Source organism: Abramis brama, assembly GCF_963993115.1.
Source record: "Abramis brama genome assembly, chromosome: 13".
In the NCBI taxonomy this organism is placed as follows: Eukaryota; Metazoa; Chordata; class Actinopteri; order Cypriniformes; family Leuciscidae; genus Abramis; species Abramis brama.
In genome coordinates this window covers 18,758,275-18,785,910 of record NC_139975.1, presented here as the reverse complement: position 1 = coordinate 18,785,910, position 27,636 = coordinate 18,758,275, and the positions used below count along the sequence as shown (strand labels likewise).

The 27,636-nt window shown below is 38.4% G+C and overlaps 1 protein-coding gene across 3 annotated transcripts in view; it reads right to left on the bottom strand.

Moving 5' to 3' along the window:
• Positions 1 to 27,636, bottom strand: part of atp11c (ATPase phospholipid transporting 11C (ATP11C blood group)) — a 62,404-nt gene that overhangs the window by 30,237 nt on the left and 4,531 nt on the right. For all 3 annotated transcript variants that reach the window (XM_084132550.1, XM_084132551.1, XM_084132552.1), the window contains exons 2-3: positions 4,579 to 4,698; positions 2,667 to 2,756 (exon numbers count right to left, since the gene is read on the bottom strand). In XM_084132550.1, the coding sequence (XP_083988676.1) occupies positions 2,667 to 2,756; positions 4,579 to 4,698 (210 nt within the window). The remainder of the gene's footprint in view (positions 1 to 2,666; positions 2,757 to 4,578; positions 4,699 to 27,636) is intronic.

Sequence of the window (27,636 nt, the reverse complement as noted above, 5' to 3'; positions counted from 1 at the left end):
GGTCTCAGACAGTATGGAAAAACATGCAAATAATCAAATTTAACGAGGGTATTATTTAATAATAAAAGTCAATGTTGCTTTGAGGACATTTTTGTTTACTCTCGTACGGTAAAAGGTTTTGATATAGTGTCTGCTTGCCACTTTACATCTAATGTATAATCTGGGTGCTGAAGCAAAATCAGAGTTTTGTGGTATAGATGTCACTGCAGATGTGCCCTTGTTTCCATTTTTGAAGCATTGCAGCCTCATGGCACTTATGTGCGTCGTGTTTTCCCCTGCATATGCTTTTAAATAAGAATCAATCACTTATTTAAAATAAAAATGTAGAATTTTTGTGGATCAACCCAGAATAGTTTGATAAAGACTTGGTGAATCATACTGTAAGTGCTGTACTTCTACTCTCACATCGATCTGCTCTAAGAAACAGTACATGCACAAAAAACATCTCATTTCACTCTCACTCTCCCTCTCTAACGTTTACTCAAGATTATGTCCTAATTTCCTCTTTACGGTTATGCACACTTCCACTCTGCTGAACACTGACTGCTTGTTAGCGCAATCCCTCATCTGCATTCACACACACAAACACACACACACAGGTATTTAGAACATTCCAGCAGAATGTGTGTCAAAATGAGCGTGTGAAAGACAGATCCCCCTCGACTCCTCCCCTCCTTCTGTTCTCCTCTCCTCCCATCTCTCTTTTCCCATCAGGACCCCGGCGAAGGCACGCAGTGCTATTTTTAGCATACTGGTGCTTTTTTATCAGTCGGTGTCTATTTGTGGCTCAAAAGAACTACAGAGGGCTTCCTAGCTGCTGACGTCAGCAGTGCTGTGCTGCAGAGGCGTACAGGACAGGGAGAGAGAGGGAGCGAGAGAGAGAGAGAGAGTGAGAAGGGGGGAGAACAAAGAAATGAGGAAAAGAGAGGGGGTGTGGTATGGAAAAATGGCAGGATGAAGAGACATAGAAGGACGGGGAGATAGAAATGAGCATAAGACGGTGAGATTGCAATGGTGCATTTGCAATGGGCCTCAGGAGAATAGAGCGGTTCTATTTGGAGGCTGGTGATTTAAGAGCAGGTCTTGTGTGACAGGCGCGCGTGTGTGTTTCCCTCGTGCTGTTATAATAGAGGGCTGCATGGGGAGAGCTAGTCGGCGAGAATAAGGAGCCCCTCAAGAGAAAAGCAGGATTAGTAGAGGCATGCCAGAATCAAGCAAACTCCTGGGGATCTCTCTCACACGCGCACTCAGATCACATCACAACATGGATGTACACAAGACATAATGAGGCATGCATATTTATTATAGACTGTCTGAAACTCCCTTGTTTAGTAAGTAATTTGATAAACCATGATGTCACATTACGCCATAATCTGATCTAAAACATTTCATTCATGCGATACAGAATCCTTACGTTAAGTGAGAAATTGGTTCATAACAGTTTATCATCTATATTTATATATGAATTTGCTGCTTTCAACTGATCTATCAGAGGTTTTTTCATACATTTTCAAAGAACTGCTAATTAATGCGACTGATTTTGATTCATTAAAATAATTGGCTTATAAGCTTAATACATTCGCGAGAAAGACTATAATGGTCGAGTTTGAAGTCGAAGTCTGTTTGTTTTTACAAAGTCCTTTTCCATTTTGCAGTGCATAGTCCTATCTAATCACATTCAGTTTAACTTGGATAACATAGGTTTTCTGTGGTATTCTTTCAAACATTTGGGCTCAGTATGACTAAAATGAATAATACTTTTTCAGAAAGGATGCATTAAATTGATAAAAAGTGACAGTTAAGAAACATTTTAATGTTAATTTTCTATTTCAAATAAATGCTGTTCTTTTTAACTTTCTATTCATCAAAGAATCCTGAAAAAAAAGTCACGGTTTCCACAAAAATATTAAGCTTGACAACTGTTTCAATATTGATAATACATGTTTCTTGAGCAAAAAAAAAAAAAAAAAAAAAACATTTTTGAAGGATCATGTGACACTGAAAATTCAGCTTTGTATCACAGGAGTAAATTATATCTTAAAATATATTCAAATAGAAAAGAGTTATTTAAAATTGCAATAATATTTCACAATATTAAAATTTTTATTGTATTTTTGGTCAAATAAATGCAGCTTTGGTGAGCATGAGAGCTTTCAAAAGCACAAACTTTTGAACGGTACTATATAAGTCTTTTTTGCCAACATACCTCCATATAGTGCCTGAGAACACATCATTCGCAGGTTTTTGATACATTCATTACCACATACATCAATCTCTCACGCACAAAATCAGCTGCCAAATCAGGTGTCAAATCGTGCGTTTCACTCCTCATGCACCTGACAGCAACAAGACCATGTGCTCTTCATCAATCCACCATTACCCTTTCAATACACACACTTAAATGGCATCAGCTGTTTATACAGCTTATTCCACTCTCTAGTTTAACCAGGGTCATCTTCATGTGCTTTTATGGAGTGGAGCAGAGGCTTCCCCGTCTCTGTCTCTCTCTCTGCCATTATCACAGGTCCAGTGACATCAGATCAGCATGGAGCAGAAGCAGCCAGGCTATGAGTCACGCACAAACACACTGGTATCCTCACACACACACACAGGATGTTTCTCTAGGGATGGCAAACGCTTATGACTGATCAAAAGCGCTCACTTACCTGCACCAAGAATATGATGAGGAAGTAAAAATTAGCAATTCTTCTAAACTGCTCGAATAGGTTCTTTGGCAGGAAGTTCCACACGGTGTACTGAGGAAGTGAGAAAACAAAAACAAAATTAAATGTAACAAGTTAAAAACCAACAAGCTATTCAATTACTATAATCATTTAAAGTTGTATTTCCCCAAAAAATGAAAACTGAGCCTTCATTTAATCATCTTCACACAAAGCTATTGTTTGGCTTCAGACTTTTAATATAGTGTTTTTTTGAGCTTATCAGTCCCAGTCGTCGTTCACTTTCACTATATGGAAATGCAGCAGGAACACTGCAAAATAATACAGAATTTTTGTTTTCATGTGAACTATTCCTTTACAGCCATGTGATTGTAAACCTACATCCTGATGAAAAGCTGGAGGAAGGATTAAATGCATTCAATATTCATCAGCTCCTGTGTTTGTGCTTTTCTGGGAGAGGGAGCTTAGGTGACTTCAATAGCTCCAGAGCGCTCTGATGTGTGTGACCGGGCAGCAGCTCTCTGGGCCAGCAGGTATTACATTGATTCGGATTAACGACTCATCACCTGGAACCCCGGAAAGGGGAACCTGTCACCTGATCCATTTGAAGGTGTCTCGCAATTTATCCACTTTTCTTTTTAAAATTGGCAAAACAGCAGAAGTGCACTAGTTCATTAATACTTAACATCAAATTTAAGGCCGAATCTAATACGAGCATATAAAAGAAAGTGTTTTATATTTAGTTTTTGTGAACCATTTTATTTCAAATAAAACTTTATAGAGTAAAAATAAAAGAATTTAGAGTGAATATCTGCTTGAATTACCCAGTAAGCCACTCAGCAATACAACTAATAAATGCAAATACTAACTGGATAATGTGGAAGGGGAGACAGAGAGAAAGAGACAGAAAAATAACTGGAATGTAGACAGCTATTTCCACCTAATATAGCCATGACTGCTAAATAATGGATCGCCAAGAGTGAGGAAAGTGAGGAAAGGCAGATTGAGGAGCCTGCAATAAGATAAAAGGGAATACATCATAATTTCTAACAGAGCAGATGTTATGCTGAGGTGAACTCGAGAGGATGTGGAAGGTCTGGACCTCTTTTAAAAGGAAAAACTGGATCCAAGGGAGTTAGAGAGGGAAGATGCAAAGCAGATGCATAGAGAAAAGTGTAAACATTGCAGTGCAGGTAATTAAAGTGTGTTTAGAGTCCCATGCCAGAGAAAAATTGATCACCGTACACCACAATGCCACAGGTCTGATAAATCTATTACTTCTTACTCCCTCGTTTCTTCCTTTCCTATCTTAAAACACTCCTCATCTATCGACTGAATGAGGAGATTCAGGAAGGAGGGGGGGCAGAGTCAACCACCCTGAACACTTGAACTTTAATTGCAACTATGTATTTATCAGCCGGATCTCAAGCACTGCTCTGACAGGCAAATTAGGATGTTTCATTGGGTGGAAGGGGATGGTAAGATTTACTGCAGTTTGTGAATAGCGTGTAATGGAAGAATAGAGAGGGAAAAAAGAGAAAATGGAAAGAATGTAGTCTGGTCCCACTCAGTAGGGGGTTCCAACAGTCTCTTCACACCTGGAGGAACAGGTGGCTGAACACCAGGGCTTGAGAGAATCATGCTCCAGCCATACTCTCAACATGCTGCTGTTACCACACATCTCTTATGTGTTAACGCTGCGCTGCAGTTGCCATGGCATTAAACAACACTTGCTAATTACGGGCTAAAGAAAATTACAAACAGGCTCTTGTAGGGAACAAAACCCCTAATGCTGTTATCCTGTAAAATCTGATTACACTGTGGCGAGCTTAAGTACATCCCAGCTCATGCTTTTATATTCGTGACAAGGTGTGATATAACAAATACCAGAAGTTACCTTGGAGGACACAATCCTGTTGTCACAGAATTTGGAGGGGATGAAGGCCTCTGTGTCCGGACATGGCCGACGTCCTACATAGATTGTCCTGCTGTCCACTCGCTTCTCATCTCCTCCACACTACAGAGACACATGGGGAAACAGGAAGAAAGAGAGAGAGAGGTCATTTACATGAACAGTTAAAAGTGGTAAGTCTGACACAGCGACATCAGCCGAAAACAATGGAAAAATTCTGACCAATGTCAAACAGGAAGCGCGTTCAGAGTAACATGTTTGAAAACAGTCAATATTTTTGGTACTCAGCATGGTGACGCTAGAGTTACTGTGAAATCTTCTAATATAAAATGTCGCCAAGGTAATATTCTGTAGTGGTTATACTGCATGCAACGGATGCCACAGTCTTCCAAAAAAAAGTGTTTGCATTTATTAGCAGCTTTCATGGTGTCACAATTATTTTCTGATGCAAAAATATGTTTTTGTGGCAGGGCTAATTAAAATACTAGAAGAATTATTGAGATTAAAATAAAAAAAAATTAAAAACAACCCCTAACTACAATAAACACGTCTGCAAAGCTTTGCAGAGCGAGCTTTGGAGCAGAGCTCCAAATTCACTAAGAAACGCAGCCAAGTATAACAAAGGTCAGGTGGGTCAATCCACAAGCGGAAGAGTGATCAAGCTCCTGAGACTGGACAAGTTTGTTATATGGCAGTTGAAAGATCTCACTCTTAGATATGAAAGCAATTACACGATCTATCTATCTATCTATCTATCTATCTATCTATCTATCTATCTATCTATCTATCTATCTAACTAACTACATAGCAAGATGGCAGTCAGAGCCATTTATTGCATTGTAAGAATGTGGTCATTCTTACACAGCACTGGGAGTGTTTGGGTATTGTTGTGTAAAAAACAGAAAGGGAGTAGCTGGGGAGAGTATTCAGAAGTAGTTAATGAACAGAACACAGTTTTTCCTGCACTGCTATTCAGCAGAGACAATTGGAAGATGCTGAATCTACAGCATCACAGCAAAAGAAGTCATATTTTTTTTACCTGAGTTGGGAGTTTGAAGTCTGAGCTGAATACAATGGAGACAAAAAGAGTGGGTAGCGCAACATAATATAACGATAATAAACAGACAGCATGTCTTTCTTTTGAGTTGCCCTGAAAACAATAAAATGAACAGGGCAGACCAATATAGTTTGGTCACGACTCGCAAACAAACTTATAAGCGTTTTCTCACAAAACTAACAAGACTTACAAAACTAATGAGTTATCAGAAACAATTTGAAACTATCCATCAAACTTATTAAATTATCATTTGAAATCACTTATACTGACAGGAAGTTTGTGTGAGAACACAGTTAAAGATACATATTTATTGTTTTATGTAGTGGTGCACGATATATCGGCCGCCGATATAATATCGGCCGATATGGTCATTTTTTTTACACATCGGTATCGTTCCGATGTCAAAATATGGCCGATGTGAACAGGCCGATATTTGACGTGTGAAGTTGAAGATGAAGTTGACGATGCTGACTCGCGATCTTTGCAGTAGTGAACGCGCCTGAGAGAAATACACATTTCATACAGATGACATAAGCAGAGAACAGTGTGTTTGAATTGTTCTGTTTAAAAATAGACATTTATTTATTTCATTTATGAGACACGCTCCAGGTTCACGCACCGTCGTCTCCGTGTCCTGATTAAATATTTTCTACTATATTTATTAAATCCAGGCAATTGGTTGATGAAACATTGATCAAAATGAAGATACAATTAATGCAAAACGAAATTAAATTTAAATACAGGCTTTGTGCTTTCTGTTTGAGGTCTCTGTGAAAGTTTTAAAGCAGTCTTTTAGTGCCACTTTCAGAGCGCTCACGTCCATAACGGAGAACTGTGCCATCCGTAACATTGTTAACGCAGTCCAGTGCGACTTATATGTTTTTTTCCTCTTCATTTTTGACTGATCGTTTTTTGACTCGTAGATAGGCTATTTAAATATATTGCTTGATATTTGATACCCGTTCGAATTAGATTTTTCTCAAAAGTGACAGCACGTGTGATTTGTGGATTACTATGATAAGCGCGAGTGGAGAAACAGGCATTTATTTATTCATTCTCAGTGTTGAGAAACGTAGCCTTCATGTGTTACGTTATTGTGTTAATAACTAAAGTAGCCTACCTAATTATGTTACATATTTATTTTGTATGAAAACTAGAGCGTTCGTTACTTATGGATTAAAAAGTAGATCCTCTCTCACGGACGCACGCACACAGAGAGAGAAGATAATTGTAAAATGAAAAATTGACGGGCTAAGTTTAAATTTTGTTCTTGCTTGTTTTTTTTCTGTCAAAATGTCAGAAAGCATTTTGTATTATCCATCCGTGTTTTTAAAATTCGTTAAACGACGGACGTTTTAGCCTACTGTTAACACAGCCCATATGTCGGATTCGTCTTGTTATTATTTTTAGAATAAGTGATTCATTATGCTATAATTGGACTCCTGTCTATTCATTGTCAACTGTTTTCTATAAATATGTTTGTATTGGCTAACATTTATTCAGTTAATGCGTGTCCTGTTTAAAATGTGCAATGTTCAAACGCAAAGACAGCACGTCACAAATAGAAGCCCTTTTCCCTGTGGTATTTTTTAGTATCATATTTGGATATTGGAATAATAAATTAAGTAGCCTATCCTATACACAATGTTCCTATGTTTTTTTTTTTAATACTGTTTTCTAGGGGTTTCTTAATTTTAGACAAGTTGACCAGCACACATTATATGCAATGCAATATAATGCATGTGTGTTTTGGAAAATAGATTTTTATTTGATTATCATAAAAATGTGTTTTCTATACAGAGATATATCGACATCGGTAAATATCGGTATCGGCCATAACAGCAATATTAATATCGGTTATTGGAATCGGCCACAATTTTCACATCGGTGCGTCACTAGTTTTATGTAATATCCCATTATTTTTAACTAAACTATTATACTAAACATCAAAATGTGTTATACAATATATAGCATGTTTTGTTTAGTATGTAGGCCTACTTAGGACCAATTATGTGGTGTGTGGCAGAGGTTTGAGACCGTCCACTGAAAAATTCCCTAGGAAACATTGAAACAGGTCTGTGTTTCCTCTATGGTCAAGTTTGTGACCCGGGACATTCTTGTAGCATGAAAAGGGCAACAAGTTGACTCAGAGCTGTGTAAGCACTGGATTGCCGGAGGAAACGTTGGCACAAAACACACACGGTGACGGACAGCCAGGAAACTCTACACTGCTAAGCTACAGAAAAAAAGTAGCTAACTGCATTTAAGGTACTTAAATGGGAATACCTTTTTAAATATACAACCTACCAGATGATGTTATTTAATTGAATCTGAGGCTAATCTTTCTGGCACAAAAACAATGAGGGTTTTTTAAATGAATGAACAAACGAAAAAACTAAATAAATAAAAAAATCTCAATAAGGGTGACATCAACATTTTGACATCATTCAATTAAGATGCAGCTATAAAATTAGAATATGCCCTAATTTATATAACTGAGTGGAAAACCGTTTTCGACTAGATTCACAGATTTCATTTGCATTCGAAAAAACAGATTCACTTGAATTGGACTTTCCAAAGCAACATGGAAAGAGAGAAGACCATTTAGAACTCAATTCACTGCAATGAATCAAAATCAAGACTTTCAAGTTCTACATATAAAGCGAAAATTGGTCCTCGTCGGGTTTTTTTAGTCACACCCCAACACTGCCATTTCTGTCTCTGAGGGTTTCGATGAAGACAACACACACAGTCATCACATCTCAGCAGGCTTTCAGCATCACACTACAACCACACCCACCGCCCACTCTTTCTCACCCCCCCCTCCCAGTGTTCCCCGGGACAGTGCAAGCAGCAGCAGCGCTATAACCGTGAATAATTCAGAACGCATTGAGAGAAAGAATTAGAGGGTTTATTGAGAGCCACAGGCTGAGAATATATGTGTGTGTGTGTGTGTGTGTAGAGCTCCCCTCCATCGTTGTGGTCGGGTCATCTGTCCCACACCTCTGCCCCCTCAGGTAGAGGGATTGTCGGCATCAGGCCACAGGCTAAGTGCTGTCACAACCTGTCCGGACATTTTCAGCAACTCGGCGACAGGACTTAATGGCATGTATCAGATAACACACTGATCCTGTGCTCTAGCATATCTGCCTGAATCGCTCACATCAGTGTATTCATCACCTGAGAACTCAAACAAAGCGCATCAGTATGCGTCAGTGGTAAGCGATAACTCCCGTCCCTCACTCAGGGGCCTCGAGGAACAAGAGGCTTGTGCGTGTCTACTGCAAACTAGATGAAAATCTTCAGTATGCAAGTCGCTCTCATGCACACATGTGCTCTGAGTCAGAGGAGACAGCTATTTAAAACAGTCAACGACTGTTTCTCCTCCTTTCATCTGCATCATCTTCTCGTCTCCCACTGGATCTGCCCTCGATTCGGCTTCTTCTGAAAACGTACGTGGCGGCGCAATGTGTGTATTCTGGCTCTCCGGTCAGGAAAAGCCTGGGATTACGTAAGATTTTGTGAAGCGTGACGGCTCTTCACACATCAGCGTGGCATGCGGTGCGTTGCCGGTCCCGGATGAAGCAGGCTGGTCTAAACAGAGAGGGGAGGGGCAGGTGTGAGGAGAGAGGAAATGGCACAGGTTCCAAAACTCAGGGGATTGAATCCACCTCCAAATGCCACCCGGTGTAAAGGAACACAGCCCAGGGCCTCGGAAAAGAAAGCACACAGACCTGTGTAACATCTAAATAGAATTATAAGGTTATCAGAGCTGTGACGATGCTTGTGTGTGAGGGCTGTCGTTTCAGCGTTTCACAGAAAGGTCAAAATGCTACGTAAAAGTGAACGATTCAGTGAGGCACTTTAGGGGAGATGCTCGCTCAGATACGGTCTCTTCATTTCATTAGTTATACATCAGCCACAGTCTGGCAAATGGTTAGGAAGAGGGGAAAAGGGCCTTTGGGAGGGAATCCACCTTGAATGACTCTACTGATGATGATTATTATTTTCATGCTGTCTGTGTTGTTTAGCACCTGAAGGAATTTTGCTGATGGTAATGGCACAAAAAAAGGCTATTTCAGAGAAATAGCGTCATAAAAACATGGCCAGACTAAGGCTGAAAGAAAGCATGTGGAAGGACTGTGACAGGGAACTTTGAAAGACAAAAAGTCCATGATTACACAGCCTCCATTTACTAGAAAGTATCAAATCTGGTTCAGATACGGTTTCTATATAATGATTCCAGTTCCTACATGACTCGATTAAAGTTTCGATTCATTTAAAAAAAAAAAAAAAAAAAAAAACACACTCCAAGACTCGCTTTTCATGACTCTCATGATCTTCATATTGCAGAAAAACAGAAAACTTATAAGTTTGAGACAGATTCATATATTTATTCAACTAAAACACTAAAAAGAATCAGACTACACTGGTCAGGCTATTGGGAAGACACATTATACATTGTGCATTAAACTGCCTTTATTCAAGCAAATGTAACAAACGCTGACACAAATCTGCACTTCTATATATTCATGATTTGAAAAACCATCCCACTCACGAGCAACTCATGGATAACTTGAGTTTGCGACAGATTAATAAACCTTTGAAGGAATCAATTCATAAAAAAAAAAAAAGTACAAAAAAAAAAAAAAAAGAAGTCAGACTAAACTGGCCAGGCTATTGTGAAGACAACACATTATAATGATGTTGTCAGGTTTTTTTTGTTGTTGTTGTATTTTACATCATTCCCTCTAATAACATACAATGAAAGAAACTTTAATATCATGAAAACCATTAATTTCACCCAACCAAACAGTGACACATGCTGACATTATGAATCTGCACTTCTATTCAATTCTATAATGAGCCTCATTTGCACTCAAAAGGAGATGTGTTTCCCCGGAAATAATGACAATAACTTTTTAAAAATTCATAGTGTAGCACTTTACCAGCACATATGGTATGTGAATAAGACAAAGGCAACGGTTGAATGAACTGGCTCATCATAGTCTCTGACAAATCAAGCAGCAAGGCCTTTTAAAGCATCTTTACACAGCTGATTTAAGGCTTCTCTGTGCCTGCTCAAAATTCTGTGTAAAGACGTAATGCTGCATAAAAGACAAACTAAATAATGCCTGCTCTGGCCCACCTTAGCCCCTAGTATAAAAGTATACTATTAAAATTGCTGTGTAAAAGCATTTATGCCACGCGTTACACCGTTTACGCTTTAAACAGTCTTCACAGTGTAAATTTGGCATTAATTAATTACTCCCACTAGTTCTCGTGAAACCAACAAAAAATTAATCTCAAACCTACCACAACACTAAATAAATAACTAGTTTTTCTGAAAACTGTTTTCAGGAAACTGAATAGAGAGGAAAAAAAAGTGTAAAAGTTCAGTTCTGACAGTGATCGATATCTGTGCAGGGTTAAGAGTGCAGGTCAGTGAACCTGTGTTTTAAACTAATCTTGCTCATCTTCTCTCGTGTCTCTCTCATTGGGAGTCATTAACCACAAGATCAACGTTACAGAGCTATTTCAAGGTTACCCGCCAAGCAAACACTGACAGGCCTCAGTATAAATCTTAGTTACTCAACAACAGACAGAACGCTACAGCTACATCATTCTGGAACATTGACAAAACAGACATAGATAGTTAAAAGAATACAAATCACAGACAAAAAAAAAACCGAACGGTGCACATAGAAAGACAGTGTAAGGAGGAAAAAAAACAGGGGACAGGAGAGATAAGAAGACTGCCAGTGAACTGGCATTGATTTTGAAGGGAGTTCAGTGTTAAACATAATGAGGGTCAGAATATAGGGCCCCGTTTCATTTTTGAAATGCTACACGCTGGTGATACTCTTTTCACAACCGCTTACTCAAGGCCAAACAATGGAGGCGCTAATGTAAGAAAGGAAAGTGAGAAATGATGGAATTATCTTTTCCACAGGGTGTGAAGTGTGAACTCGGACAGACCTCAAAGAGCCACTACAAATGTTGAGCAAAAAAACAAAACAAATGCATAGTTTGAGTGCACCAGTTTAGTAAACTCTTGCTTCCAAGAACGCATTAGCCTATAAGGGAGAGTGGGGTAAAATGTGTCAGTGGGTAAACCGTGTTATCCCTTTAATCCAGCATAATGTACACAATTTTTGTCACATTTTTTTATTAAGGTATATCATATTCAGCTGTCTATGATTGTGAGAGGAACATTAGAAAAATGAAAAACCTTTTTATGAGAAAAATAAAATGAGTTTTAAATCAAACCAAGTTTAATATATGGGTTGACAAAACTAAAATAAGTATGCCATATGTACATATACACACACTCTCTCTCACACACACACACAAACAAGCAAATGTAAATAATTAATTTTAATAAATTAAACATTTATTTCCAAAATGGTAGCTGAGCTGTGGGGTAAAGTGTGCCAGTGGCTCAACTAACAGTGAGCTGTGCATCCAGATACAGGAAATACTATTACATTGGTCTCATCAACAAAAAATTTCATTAAAGAATCTGAGGCAATCTTTTCTCCTTGACTAGAGGTCAAATCAATGAAATGTGGCACAGTTTACCCCACTCTCCCCTACTGTCTAAAGGAATGAAGGATCAATATTACAAACACTGCTTGCTCAATTGAGACCCAACACAGCTGCCATTGAATAAACACGACATTGGGGAATTGAGTAAACCGTATCATTACTATATCAAATTAGACTTTAAAGACATCATGTTTACACGGTTTCAAATAAACACACAAGCACAGCAGTTGAGTGCTGTGAATTCAATGGAAACATAAAGCAGCATTCAGTCTGTGCCAGCATTACAGCTGCAGACCACTTACTCAGATGCAGACAGCTCACCACGTGTTTGAGACCGACACTCAAATCAGAAGAAAGAAGAAGAGTGCCATGACTGTGGGCAAATGCATACTCCACCTTAGAGTAGTTCCACAAAAAAAATGAAAATTCTGTCAATATTTACTCTGCCTCCTGTCATTTCAAACTCATTTGTTGTTATTTCTCCTTTGAACATACAAAACTGGTCCATGTTTTATGAGTAATATTCTAAGACAGGGGTGCCCAATCCCATTCCTGGAGATCTACCTTCCTGTAAAGGTAGGTACATTATTACATTACCTCTCCCCTCAGTCTGGCTTGAACACGGCGATTTCGATGAAGCCCCTCCTTCCGAAATATGAAATGTGCTGTGATTGGTTAGCTGGCTCAGTGTGTTGTGATTGGCAGCACTTAGCGTGTGTTCGGGAAATGTCCCACCCCTCCATAACTGTGAGTTCCTCTCTAGTGTAAATATTGAAGATGGCGTCAATTTCAAACCAATTCGAGCCTGATTCAGACCCTGACAATGTTAACGAACAAGAGGATCGTACAGAACGGATTTCACGCACAGATTTGGCAAGCACGGATTTCACAGGACATTTCAGATTGGTATGTTTTTTGTAATTTTCTTATACATTATAGATACGATGTTATCCACCATTTAATCGTGATATTTGTTGGAAAACTAAGGTAATACAAACACTATTCGGTAACAAAACCATGGTTAATTTTCTTAAGGAGCAGTGAATCGTCTTACAAAAGCAAGAGCTTACAAAAGCAACAAAAAACAAGCATAAAATTTGCAGCGCACAGATAAATGTTGGGGTTATAATGTTCAGAAACACAGTGTTAAAAATAAGTTTTAACCACTAAGTTCGTCAGCTATAGGAAGGTCAAACAAATGAGTTTTAGAAATTGTGTCTCTTTGACACAGCAACAACACCGTCTTCTCTAATGCAGCTCAACCAGGCCTCGTACCTTTTTTGCGTAATCAGTGGGGCCACAGGGATTATTTAAATAACAAGTACTATTGTGACTTCCTAAGATCCGGAAAAATAGCGTCGTAGTCCAAATGAGCCGTTCACTGTAGTTCTTGAAAAGGGGATTCTGTTAAATAAAATATATCCCTTTGGAGTGGACTTTGAGCTTTGTAACCTTGCACATATATTTTTATGCTCAAACAGCAACATTATACACTAACTAAAGTTGAAAAAGCATAATAGGACCCTTTAAGATCTTCAGGAACACTTGATAATTATTACAGATGTGTGTGTTTGATCAGGGTTGCTGAAATCTGCAGGAAGTAGATCTCCAGGAACAGGACTGGGTACCCCTGTTCTAAGACATCAAGCAAAAGATTATTTAAAAAAAATAATTTTGTGTGTTCAACAGAAAGAAAGAAAAAAATACAATAAATGGGTTTGGAAAGACATAAGGGTAAATAGATAATGACACAAATTTCATTTTTGGATGAACTTTCCCTTTCAATCAAAGGAGACGAGACCATTCAGGTGACTAAACAACAACAAAAAAAAGTGTTTAAAGTAACCAATTCTTAACATTTAACAGCTAACTTACATGAAATTGTTTAAAGCATGAGAACGTGTTAAAAGATTTGTCTGATATGCCCACATTTAACCACTGTCACACTAAATTTACCAGAACATCCTGTGCTGGTGTTTTTTTTTAAATAGCTACCTTTGATAAATGGACAAACCACAGATTGCACAGTCATGGCTAATGATTCCCATGCCTATTTTTGCTTTTAAGGCTTTATATTTTATTTTCAGGTAAAATAAATGAGGCTTCCTGACAAAATTGCCAAGCCGCTCCTGCCGCCCAGGCACCTGGAACTGTAATGAATATTCTGATGAAACGTTTTAAAGTTGCAGAAAAACACAGAGTCAGCTTGTGATGGAGTAACTCTCTCAGCAAATGATTGATTGCGTCGCTGTTGAGCAATGGGATGGGAAATGGTCTATGATATATCACTTATAAATACACTACCTGAACCCTAAGCTGTTGCACCTCGCGTTGTTTCTCTCAGCAGTAAATAAAGAGTGGATTGAAAGATGAAAGAGTGATAGCGTGACCTCTATCCACCACACTGCTGTGCATGCAATAAAAGCTGAATTAACAATTGATTGCTGTAAATCATATCTATTTCTCTCAGTGTTTGGTAGGAAGGCATGTTAGATTTATAATTAGCAGTGCTTGCTAAGGCAAGCATCACTATTACGACTGCTAATGCATAGGCATTTGAAGTATTAAACTCCAGCAAATATTACAGACATAAATGATACCTCAAACTGTGTGGCTGTTCTATTACTTTTCCAAGTGACTGGATTTATGGTTGATTTTTGTCTGGCAAATAGCCTAATTAAAAAAAAAATACACATATTAACACTGGAGGAGTAAGGAGGTGGGCTCTACTAGACTAGGGGTCAGTAAGCAACCATCCATTACTAAGTTTACTGTATTTCTGATTAAATAAATGCAGCCTTGGTGAGTATAACTTGAGCAAGACTTCTTTCAAAAACATTCTAAAATTCTTAATGAACCCAAACTTTTGAACAGTAGTACAAGTAAGGGTGCTTTTCACAATTAGTTCGATTGCCTGGTCTGAACAGGAGTTCAATTGCTCCCCCTCCCCCTACTCGCAATGGATTGTGTTCACATTATATTATCTGGGTCCGAACCGAGGTCCGTATGCTGGAGCTCGGTTCGGCTGTTTACCCGTGTTGCTTGGTAACGTCAATGCAGGAGAAGGCGGCAAAATGCATAGTGTTGCCCACCTCACTTTTATATTTTGGATTTTAAGCCTTTAGTTTTGTTTTCCAAGCGTCAGCACATATTGGCACTTGCATCTATCTGCCATGAATGTACTCCAAATGTTCTAAAGACCGCAGGAGTCCATTTCTGCTGAAGGCGAGCAGAAATGAGATATACATTCTCTCTGCTTGCAGTGTCCCCGTTACGCTTGTCAGGAAAGTGAGTGAGAACACACAGTTTTATCAAACACATTTGTCATCTGTATATAGCGGGTCTCTTCCGTGATTTAGTATAGTGGAGGAAAGAGTTGTGATTTGGCTGTATGAGACAGATTATCCCATGTGTTCAGAATTTCATATAATTTCACAATAATGGGCCAAATTCTGTTCTATTTTTAAAACATCCTTCAGGCCACATCGGAACAGGCGGCGTGCCGCAGTTTGGACACCCTCTGAGTTAAATTAATAATTAAGTAATGGAAAGAGTACAGCACAGCTGTAAATCTACCGAAAGCAGGCCGTCCTTGAAAAGTGAAGAAACCAAGAGACCAACGATTTACAAATTTCAGATTGGAGAGAAAACTGCTGTGCAGACACTCCACCAGTGACATGTCATATGACATCTCCCCTACAATGTGCCAGAAGACACGTGGGACATCTGAAACCAGCTAGAAGAAGTTTCTATGGTCTGATGAGACCACAATTGAGCTTTTTGGCTAAACGCTTCACTTTTTGGTGTGAAGTCAAATGCATAACACATAACATCCCTCTGTGGAGGACTCTTGTCAGACGGCCCTGGAGGACTTGTGAATACTTTTTGTAAGCAGTGTAAACAATAAAATAAAAAAAGAGTCTAATTTGGTGTCCTACTGATGGTGACAAGGCAAGAATTTGGTTCACCGAACAGGGTATTTCCATACAATGCACTTCCTCATTCTTATTGAGCACATTCAACATTCTTATTATTCTTATTTTTACTTTGCATTTCAAATGGGCTCAGCACCTATGTAGAAAGACACAGTCCTTGATCACCCATCAATGCCCAGGCTACACCCTTCCAGAAACCTATATGAACCAGATTCCCTGTATTACACAACAACAACACGAGAAAAGCAGATGAATATAGGGCAAGACGACAGGGCATCAAAGTGACAGTGACAGACTGAGAGAAGACGAACAGACTCAAGTCGAGTGTGAATGACTGAAGTGAACAATGAGCTTCTAAATACTCCTGAAAGTGGATGTCAGATGAGATCTCATGGCCCGGCGCTGACGAGACGCTGCATGTGACCAGCCCACAACCACAAACAAATGGCAAAACAAATGGCAAAACAAATTGTCTACTACTGACTTTGCATACTAATTTGCATACTCGAACATGCAAGGATGCTTCGTCTGAGCGGCCAAACAGGAACAAGACTGTTGCTACACTGAAAAGGGACCTAACTAAGAGCACTGATGGGGGGAAAAGAAAAGGACTGAGCGCTTAAAATAACTGCTCAGTTTTAGAGACTTGAAGTAGTGTAAGGGGCTTTATAAAGGCTGTATTAACCATACAACACCCACTCACTGCACTCAGCTCATAAACTGATGCGAAGTTGAGCAAAAGGGCATGTTTTTAGAGACCCAAAGAGCTCTCATCCGGCACATCTGAGTTTGTCAACTCCTAAAATCAACAAAATCAGTCATAAGGATCAATACCGGGGTCACAATTCCAATTTCAAATGTATAACGCTCTTCATAATACATTGTTTCAAAGCAGTTTTACAAAAAATTGTGCCAAACATTTAAATTGATCATTTTATATATGGATTTTAAAACCACTTAAAAATATGAATTATAAAAAAATTACATTAAAGATTTCAATTATACAGTTAATATTGTATAAAACAATTATCAAGATGAGAAGTTTAAAACATTGACAGCCGAATTTGCACCAAATGAGTGGGCCTTATTGCACAATAAGAAAGTCTCACACTTTTTTGACACAGAAAAAAAGTAAACATGTCAAAAAGTGTATAGAAACATGTCCAATTATGATCCCTGTGTCTCTGAAATGTTATGAATGTTGTGGGCAGCACTCACTGTGCCAGCTCTGTGCTTTCCAATAGTGGTGCAGCAAAACATTCAACAAGCTTAAAGCCAAATAAATCAAGCTATCTGGCTACAGTTTTGCCATAGTTATGCAAGGAGTGCCGAGGTTCCCACAAATTGAAACAAAACTCAGATTATTTCGACATCATGACTACATTTACACAGCTAAATTTAATTATCAATTTGTTGGCACAGAACATCATTTAGATCGGATTTAGATTGAGCTTTCATGGGGAAAAAAATGAAAAAGTAATATCAACATCATCAACCTTACATTAGGACTTCAGCTGCTGCTTCTGTACATTACCTGATAATAAACCTGAATAAAAGGCTTAACCACCTTCATTAATCATATTTTATACCGATAGTAGACACCATGGAGTATAGCGGATCCCACAATGCTTTGTGGTACTGACTCCCGAGTCTTTTATTCTCCATCACATGCAGAATACAGGGTGGCACCAGGAGGATATTAATAACACCACCACGACACGGTGAAGTGAAGACTGGTAGTGAGAGAAGTCTGAGCAGCGGTGCAGCAGAAGACACTGTGTACCGTGGCCTGGCCTATATTAACACGGCCTCAATGAGAGAGAGAAACGAAAAAAAGAAAGCAACTAAACTGCATCTGGGAATTTTTGGTGTCGCAAGCTCAAATGATGTGTGATATAAGCTTTCACTGATAGCTTTGTGATGTCAATGCTGATTGCTTTTTGTTTGAGACCTTTTTTTCCCTTTTGCTTTTCCAACTGAAATTATATCAAGATGTGTTCCCAAAACCTTGCTGAAGACAAGCCTGTTCTTGCTCTGAACTGCAAACGCAACTGGTCTGAGCTTGCTGGCTCAAGCCCAGTTCTCAGACGGAGTCTGCAGAGACGTGAGATTACAGGGATGTGAAAGAGGTGAAAGTTAAGGGAAAGGATGAAGGATGAAGGAGAGAAAACAACAGGAAGACAGTGTGCTGTTGTCTGCACAAAGAGAATGTGACTTCTGATAACAGCTCGCTGTCAAGCGAGGCTGGGAACTTGTTTTTGAACATTACTGATATAACAGGCATTACATTCATTAATCATGATTACAGACACACCAAGACAACACAAAAGCAAACTCTATGACTATTATTTCTTACTTAACAGAATTCATCAGGTCCCACATGTGGGGAAAAATGTTATTTATTTCTATCCTTCTCTTTCGAATATTTGAATCTGCTTGGTCAGCCATATTACAGACAAATATTTCTGTATAATGACTGCTTCAATCCGTTGTCTCATACAACTGATTTGCTGTATAGCTGTGCTAGTTTCATTCACACGTAACAAATTAATTTGAACTCAAATCAATCTCATGCAGGTCCATTTACGAATCTATTTTTGTGGTCATGAAATAAGCAGTAAAAATGTACAGTCAGCCAATCATTAACACAAAATAAACCCAGACAGCGTGCATTATTCCATACATGTATCAGCATATCCATATTGATCCCATCAAAAGTCTTGTTCTACACTATTTTCCTCTGGAAATCCTCGTTCTGAAAGTTAAAGGAGCTGTGAATGCGGTTTCATGTTGTCTTTGAGGAGGATGTACAAAATGTTTTTCAACTTGATCTGCAAGATCAACCATGGATGCTTAGCAATTGAGAAAATAACAAAAAAGTATTTCTTGACAAAAGTTTCTGATTTTGTAAACAATAATGAAGAAATAGAACAACAGCATTTATCAAATTGCTTTTTTTAAACAATGTTGACGAAAATATGATGAGAAAAAAACATGCAATAATGGCAAAATAAATTATGTTGGGAATTGACCCACTTGAGTAAAAAATGCTGAACATGGCTGAACTGCTTTGCTAGCTTATTTAGCCTAACTCAAACACATTCGAATATATATGACATTAAACAGACAATGAAGCGAATTCACAGGTTAACTTGAACTTTAACGTGCCTAAACACCCTAAGACACACATACAAAAAATAACTGACTCTAAAAATAAAAAATTGCACACATTAGCTAAAAAAGGAGTCTGTACGTGTGTGTGTGTGTGTGTGTGTGTGTGTGTGTGTGTGTGTGTGTGTGTGTGTGTGTTTAATTATATATATATTTCAATAGCTCAGGTTAATTGACAAAAAAAAAAAAAGTAAGAATTATCACTGTGTGGGAAAAAAAAAGTCTAGAAGGCTTTCAGGAAAGTGTCTCAAGAAAGACATAACATTTTGAATTCCTACATCTAAAAGAAAATCATTAAATATATTTAAATGCACTACAAAATGACTATTTTAAAGTCTATAGTGCAAGAGATATAAGAAATATGCATATGAGCAATTGAGATCCTCTCTAGCTAGCATGTTGGAGGAACATTAGCGCCACGGTGTTAATTTAGGTACTATCATGTCTGCATCTTTGCACGGTGCGTCTTTGGATAAACTAATCAGTTTGACTGCACTGTGGCTTTCATCCCAGAGAGAGAAAAAGAGGGGGAGGGACAGAGGAAGGAGTGATGGAAAAGAGGGAGTCGTTCTTGCTACCATTCGGCATCGGATATTTGCATCTAAATGCTGACATGCAAAAAAAATCTGCATCTCAGCTCTTGTGGATCTGATGCCATTATCTTTTACTATACATTGAGCATCATGGACTGTAATTGCCATTCAATTAATTACAGCAAATTGTGTTTGAAGGGACAGAGAAAAAAAACTAGCTCTGTCAGAAAAGTCTAACAGCAAAAGGAAACTAATGTGCGCCATGGAGCATCCAGGTTGCTGAGGCGGCAAGCGGTTTGAGCTGCAGGGCCACGGCTCTGCTCGCAGGCACCAGTGAGCTGAGTAAAGATTCATTTCTCTCCCTGCAGCGGACTGATGGGAAAGCTCCAGCGTGGGCTCATCCGGTTCTCATTTGAGCCCGTTATTTAACCAGGAACTCCGTGTGTGCGGGTGTGCATCAAGGCCGGGTAATGGGTCCTTTTGCTTTTGCTGGTGTAAGTGGAAAATGTCTCTTTTTTCGCCTGTAGAAGCAGAAGTACCAAGAAACACTAACTCACATTTTCTGTTTCCCGTTCACACACTCACTCTTTTCATTATTCTCTTCACACTATGGCGTGAGAGCTCTTGGGGTATTGCTGGTAGCTAGGGCACAACACAGGGAATCTCAGGATGAGGCTTTATAAATATATCATGACAGGAATGCATTTCAAGTCCACAAGCCTGGTGACGATATACAGCTGGAAAGGGAGGAACGCTGTGAGGCGAATTTTAAAAACGAGGCACGTAAATTATTTAAAATGACAAACTGAGAATTCAGCCTTGCTTTTAGAGATAGACTCGGATGCTCCTTGATCTCCAACGCTCTCTGAAAGCCTGTCTATTATACACTGAAGGTAATGTAGGGGTACAACAGGTAGATCTGCACATGCACTTGCATTGCCTTGTCTGCTTTCTGCACCGTTTTCTCTCACCCATCCTGACTCTGATGGGATGTGCAGTTCAGCCTTGTGCGGCTGGCTGCGTTTTCATTATGGGGTGCCGAAGTGCAATGAGAGAGAGAGAGAGAGAGAGAGAGAGAGAGAGAGAGAGAGAGAGAGAGAGAGAGAGAGAGAGAGAGAGAGAGAGAGAGAGAGAGAGAGAGAGAAAAAGAAAAAGGGAGAGGGAAAGAAGTAGTAGTCAGCATAAGCATTTCTGTCTGCCAGCCAGTTCGGGAGGGACAAGACAAATGGCAGCAAAACGGAGCAAGACTCTAATCAATATGTGGCTCTCCTGATGAAACAAGGCCAATAAATCACTGGTCCAGGCAGGCCAACGTGGGCCCCTCACCCTCTGCCACTTACCCCAAAAAGGCCGTCACACCATCAACATGGTTATCATCAGTTTAACTACCCCTGCAGCACGTGGACAGTGATGATAAGGGGCTGTTTGTGATGGTCAGGTGGGTGATCTGAGATCTGTGATTAAGTGGCTTCAGAACAACAGGAGCCAGCCAGGTCTTCTGCCCGTAATACTACAGGCTTTCTGAGTTGGTGAAGGTACATGGTCACTACTCTAGCACAAAGAACAGCTTCTGATCGGTTTTAAAAAAAGAACTGTGAACTGTATCGTCAAAGTACTTCCCAGAGTATACAACAAGGCTGGAATTAACATGTTTTGATGGATAATCTTCACTGGTTACTGGTTACTTCAGTAGTTGGTGCCAATTCAAGTGAAAATTCACAATTCTCTAAGCAACTGTAAACCTATAGGCTACTACAGAGCAAAATCAATATTTACTCAATTGTTTTAAAATGTATGTTTTAATACACATGTTAGCTAATTCATTTAAAATGCCATGAATATTTATCATTTAAGAAAACCAGCAAGAATCAAAGAAGAAAACGATCCACTCGTTTAAAACACCATTATTTAAATACTAGGCTATATAACCTTTATTTCACTAATAAAAATCGAAATAATTACAGCTCTGTGGATATTAATTATTATTAAATTATTATAATTAATAAATTAATAATTCTGATAACATGCCAGATGAGATGGACTCGGTTTTGGACAATGTTTGTGTATTCTTGCGAATGCATACGTAATGTATTTGTATTCCAGCGTGTTCCATTCACCTTTTAAAACTGTAGTTTAAAACATTTAAAAAATGCTTATATTTATGGTGAGTTCATAGACTCCCCTGTTATTTATTTATAGGCTATTATCCATTTGAAAACATTAGACTTGTTTTGCCTGTTGTTAATATTAATGCTGTTGTTATAAAAAAAAAAAAAAAAAAATGAAATTAAAACTATTAGTTTTTTATTCAGGCAGTTTAGAATGTTTTATGATTTTATTTGTTAGAGTTAATTTTACATGCTATATTCATTACCTGTTTGTTTACCTGATCAACTATTTTATTTTAAAAAGACACTTTAGTGACAGTGCACTATATTTTTATTTTATTTTTTGCACTCTTTCAGACTCTATTTGATGTAGAAGTGTATAACTTGTTTGGTATGCAAGGAGGCAGTGAAATTGCAGTAATTACAGTATTTTAGTATACTCGCCAGACTTATAAATATATATATAGAAATCAGCTTTTCCGACTGTGTTACATTATTTTATGGTATTTTTCTATTCAAGCGTAAGATGCAAAAGAGAACTCAATTCAGTATTCGCGCACAATATGTAAACCATGCGCAAGTGCCAAATTGAGTTCTCTTTCGCGTCTTCTTGTGCTTGAATGGTTTAAAATCACATTAAAATGCACAGAAAGGAATCGATAAACAGAATCGAAATGCACATATCCTATTGAATCCACATTTCTAAGAAATTTGGAACTGGTTCTAAAATAGAACCGGTTCTCGATACCCAACCCTAACTGCAAAATCTTATGCACAGATTGACAATGAGCACACATGTGATTTTCCACTCATTTACATTCATTCGAGACAATCAACTGGGATTACGGTAACACCTCGTCAAGATGGGCATTTGACACTTCACACTTCACACACAGAGCCGCATTGCCTCACAGAGCGTGTGCACACGCATGCATGAGTGTTGGGTGAGCCGCCTGACAGCAGCTGCTTTCCAACAAACCTGCCCACCAGGTTCCCACCAGGTTATGATACCACCCAGACACCCAAAAAACATCCTTTGTAGACACAGCCAGACGGCACGACTGATTAGCAGCTAGGACACACCACAGTGGAGGCACCGAGGCAGGAGTAGAGCAGAGCTGAGCGGTCCTTGCGTGACAATACGCCCGGCTACTCGGACAAAACACAGACAAGAAAGCCAATCACAAGGCAAACTGAAAGCTCTTGCTGGGTTCAAAATGGGTTCAAATTAAGACGTGATGCGACGACCCTAAATTTTAAGGTACTCTACATTGCCTGGCTTTATACAGAGGAAAAAAATCTCACATCAGCACATTGTGCGCATGATGTACATGCAAGCTTTTAGTATCCCAGAATTCTACCTGTGCCAGTATTAAAAACTGGTTGGTTTTTAAGTGAAATGAAATGAAAATTCAACTTATTTATTTTTTGTGAATGTGTGTAATAGATCGCTGAGGCAAAAGACAGCATTAGGTTTATTAGGCTGCTGTTACTTTAAGAGCAGCACGTATCCAACATAATGTTACACACACGTTTTCTTTCAACTGGTTATGTTCACTTAAGACATAACCGATTATGTTTCACAAGGACACATTTGACATAATTTTATGTCAAGTCAAGTCAAGTTTATTTATATAGTGCTTTTCACAATACAGATTGTATCAAAGCAGCTTCACAGTATTAAATTAAAATAATACATCATCAATGCTTGTTTCTAGTGGAAAATGTCCACGTTTGGTAATGCTGATCAATAGTATTGTTGATTGATTAATTAAATTAAATATCCCAAATATCCCCAACTGAGCAAGCCAAAGGCAACAGTGGCAAGGAACCGAAAAACTCCATCAGGTGACCTAATGGAGAAAAAAAAACCTTGGGAGAACCCAGGCTCAGTCGGGGGCCAGTTCTCCTCTGGCGTTTATGAACTAGAGGTTGGATTTAACTGTAAGATTAAAAGTATTATATGAATGCCTGGCTGAAAAGATGCGTCTTTAATCTAGTTTTAAACTGGGAAAACGAGTCTGAGCAACGAACAGTATCAGGAAGACTATTCCAGAGTTTTGGAGCTAAATGTGAAAATGCTCTCCCTCCTTTGGTGGATCTGGATATCCTAGGTATGACCAAAAGCCTCGAATTTAGTGATCTTAAAGAGCGCGATGGATTATAGGGCGATAGAAGATCCGTTAAATAGACTGGAGTTAAACCGTTTAGGGCTTTATAGGTCAGTAGCAATACCTTGTAATTAATACGGAACTTTATAGGTAACCAATGTAGTGATGATAAAATTGGTGTTATATGATCATATTTTCTTGATCTAGTAAGAACTCTAGCGGCTGCATTTTGGACTAACTGTAGCTTGTTTATTGAGGATGCAGGACAACCAGCTAATAAAGCATTACAGTAATCTAGTCTCGAGGTCATGAATGCATGAACTATTTTTTCTGCATCAGAAACTGATAGCATGTTACGTAGCTTAGCAAGGTGGAAAAAGGCTGTTCTTGTAACATATGAAATATGATTTTCAAAAGACAGGTTGCAGTCTAGTATAACACCTAGGTCTTTTACTGTAGAGGATAAAGTAACAGGACATCCTACTATGTTAAAGTTGTAGTGTGAGAGGTTTTGTGGGCGTTTTTTTAAACCGATGATTAGTACCTCTGTCTTGTCTGAATTTAATAAAAGAAAATTGTGCGTCATCCAATCTTTTATATCTTTAACACACTCTGTCAAATTGGATAATTTAGCGTTTTCATCTGGCCGTGATGAAATATAGATTTTATTGTCATCAGCATAACAATGGAAACTAATTCCATGTTTCCTTATAATATTTCCAAGTGGCAGCATATATATTGAGAATAAGAGAGGGCCTAACACAGATCCCTGCGGCACTCCATAGTTTACTGGAGTTATGATCGATTTTTCAGAAAATTGTGCGTCATCCAATCTTTTATATCTTTAACACACTCTGTCAAATTGGATAATTTAGCGTTTTCATCTGGCCGTGATGAAATATAGATTTTATTGTCATCAGCATAACAATGGAAACTAATTCCATGTTTCCTTATAATATTTCCAAGTGGCAGCATATATATTGAGAATAAGAGAGGGCCTAACACAGATCCCTGCGGCACTCCATAGTTTACTGGAGTTATGATCGATTTTTCTCCATTTAAATAGACAAAATGGTAGCGGTCAGATAAGTATGATCTGAACCAACTTAATGCTTGTCCTTGAACACCAGTATAATTTTGTAGTCGATCTAAGAGTATTGTGTGATCTATAGTATCGAACGCAGCACTAAGATCAAGTAAAACTAGTATTGAGAAATTTGTCCGTTCAAGCGCAAGAAGACATGAAAGAGAACTAGATTTAATAGGACATTTGTGCGCTGTCTGAGAAGCAGCTTTCTGCACGCGCACTTTGGATGTTCGCGCACAGAAAACTTCTTGAAAACGTCATGTGATTCCTGTACCGCCTTCTTGTAATAATGTAGGGAACCACTTGTTATGCATTAAATCACGTAACAGTTCATGTTTTTACTTGCACATATGATTTCGTTTTAATTCGAATGACACATGTGCTGAGTGAATGATCAGCAATCAAGTGCATGCAACAGAAGTGCTCTCTCTCTCTCTCTCGCTCTCTTTAGTGTCAGTTAACGTTAGTAATATGCTCCTCATTTTACTCTCTTTGCTATTGCCATATCCGACTGAACTACAGTGCAAACTTTCCAGCGATGTGTGTGAAAAAGGGATGTGCCATGTGTGCTCAATTCACTCCATGTTCCGCTTATCAGCTCGAACATAGCAGCAATATAGGCGTAAATATTTGTTTAACATTCTATTAATTTGATAGGTTTCCTTCATAGACATCCTTATCTGATATATCCATTCCGCTCTCTGTTTACTCATTTTAATGAGTGAAAGTACACAAGCGCAGTATCGGGCCCAATACCTATACTGGTATCGGTGCATACTTACTAACAAGCAACTAGTAATAGTGGGAATTGGACCCTAAACTAAAGTGTTACCAAATCCTCATAACTTGATCTTCCAATGACAACAAATTCTCCAGTAATTTTGTTTGTTAAAACATCACCACTCATTTTTTTTATTTTTTTATAATCCATTTCACTTGCATGTACGTCACATACCGGTAGAAAATATCTGTTGCTACTTCCATTTCATCACAACTTTAATCTAGAAGAAAACAGAGCTATAATTTTGCAAAAAAGGATAACTGGAAAAAACATGCCGCCAATTGAGTCACCAGAGTTTAAATCCAGGTTCAGGTTATTTCCCTGTCGCTCACATTCTCCCACACAAACTTTATGTTGTTTTTTTTTGGCCCTGCATATTCATAGCAAAACAAAAAAGCCCAATAAAATGAAAAAGATAGTATAAAGAGAAGACAAAAACATCTCAAAGATGTTTCACAATATTGCAAAAATTATTAAATGACTGCAGATGGTGAAAAACTACAGAGAGAAGTCTTCAACACATCAAACATTTGTGGTGTTCTTTGGGTAAGCCACGGTATAACATCCGCACAGCTCCATCTTCAGATCTCCTCAGGGGTTTGCTTCAAAGAGGCAAAGTCTTTCCTAAGAGAGCATCATACGCACCAAAGGAAACTCTCTGACTTCACCTTTAACTACTGAAGAGAAAGGACCTGAGCAAATGCTCCGAGAGAGTGACAGGACAACATAAAGAAATCCGGTCAGACAGGGCCTGACGTACTGTAGACGTGTCAACAGCAACTCTTAAGTCTAACTGAAACAAATAAACTCTGTTTGTTCGCTGTAATTTCTGCTATCTTGCATTAGTATCAAGCTAGTGCTGCAGCTGCACAATATATCGAAATGAAATTAATATCGCGATATGGCTTAGTGCGATTTTCAAAACAGGCAGATTGCGATTTCTTTAAATAGTACATGCACTATCAGCTCCAGAATAGCACTGCTAATCCACACACATGATACAGCGCTTCAGTGAACCACGAACGAACTGCATGAATGCAAAGTGCAGAGTTTTACTCTGAAACCGGCAGAGCATACATTTGCTGACAACCCATCAAAATAAAAGCTTGATGGCTTAACATTTGAAAATGAGGTAATTTTACAGTTTCACAATATTGCAATTGTGCAATATTGCACAGTATAAGATTAAATTGTTTTTATTAAATATAAAAATTTGGGGGGAAAAATCCAAGAATTTGACTGCCAAAACAAATTAAAAGCAGCTTCTGGGAATATTTTCATGAGGTTCCAGCAAGCAGCATTCCAAGACGTTTCCCTCTGATCTATTTTCATTAAATACTTGATTTCTTATACAGTACAACAGTTACAATATTAATATTTCTTATTTTGTTTAGTATATTATAATAATATAATTATTACAATTACAATTATTATTATTTTACACTAAATTGGTCAAAAAAGTGGGAATGTGGAGAACTTTATGGTTACTGAAAAAGTTTGTGTTAGTTCTTGTAAAGACTAAATGCAAATGTGAACATCAAATTGATTGATTTTGAACTCGCCAACAAAATCACCCCATGCACTCATTCTAGAATAACTCTTCCAAAAATAGCTACTCAAGTCATCTGGTGAACTAGGGCTGCATGATATTGGGGGAAAAAAATGACATTGCGATATTTTGTTTTTCTGTAATATATATTGTGATATGAAA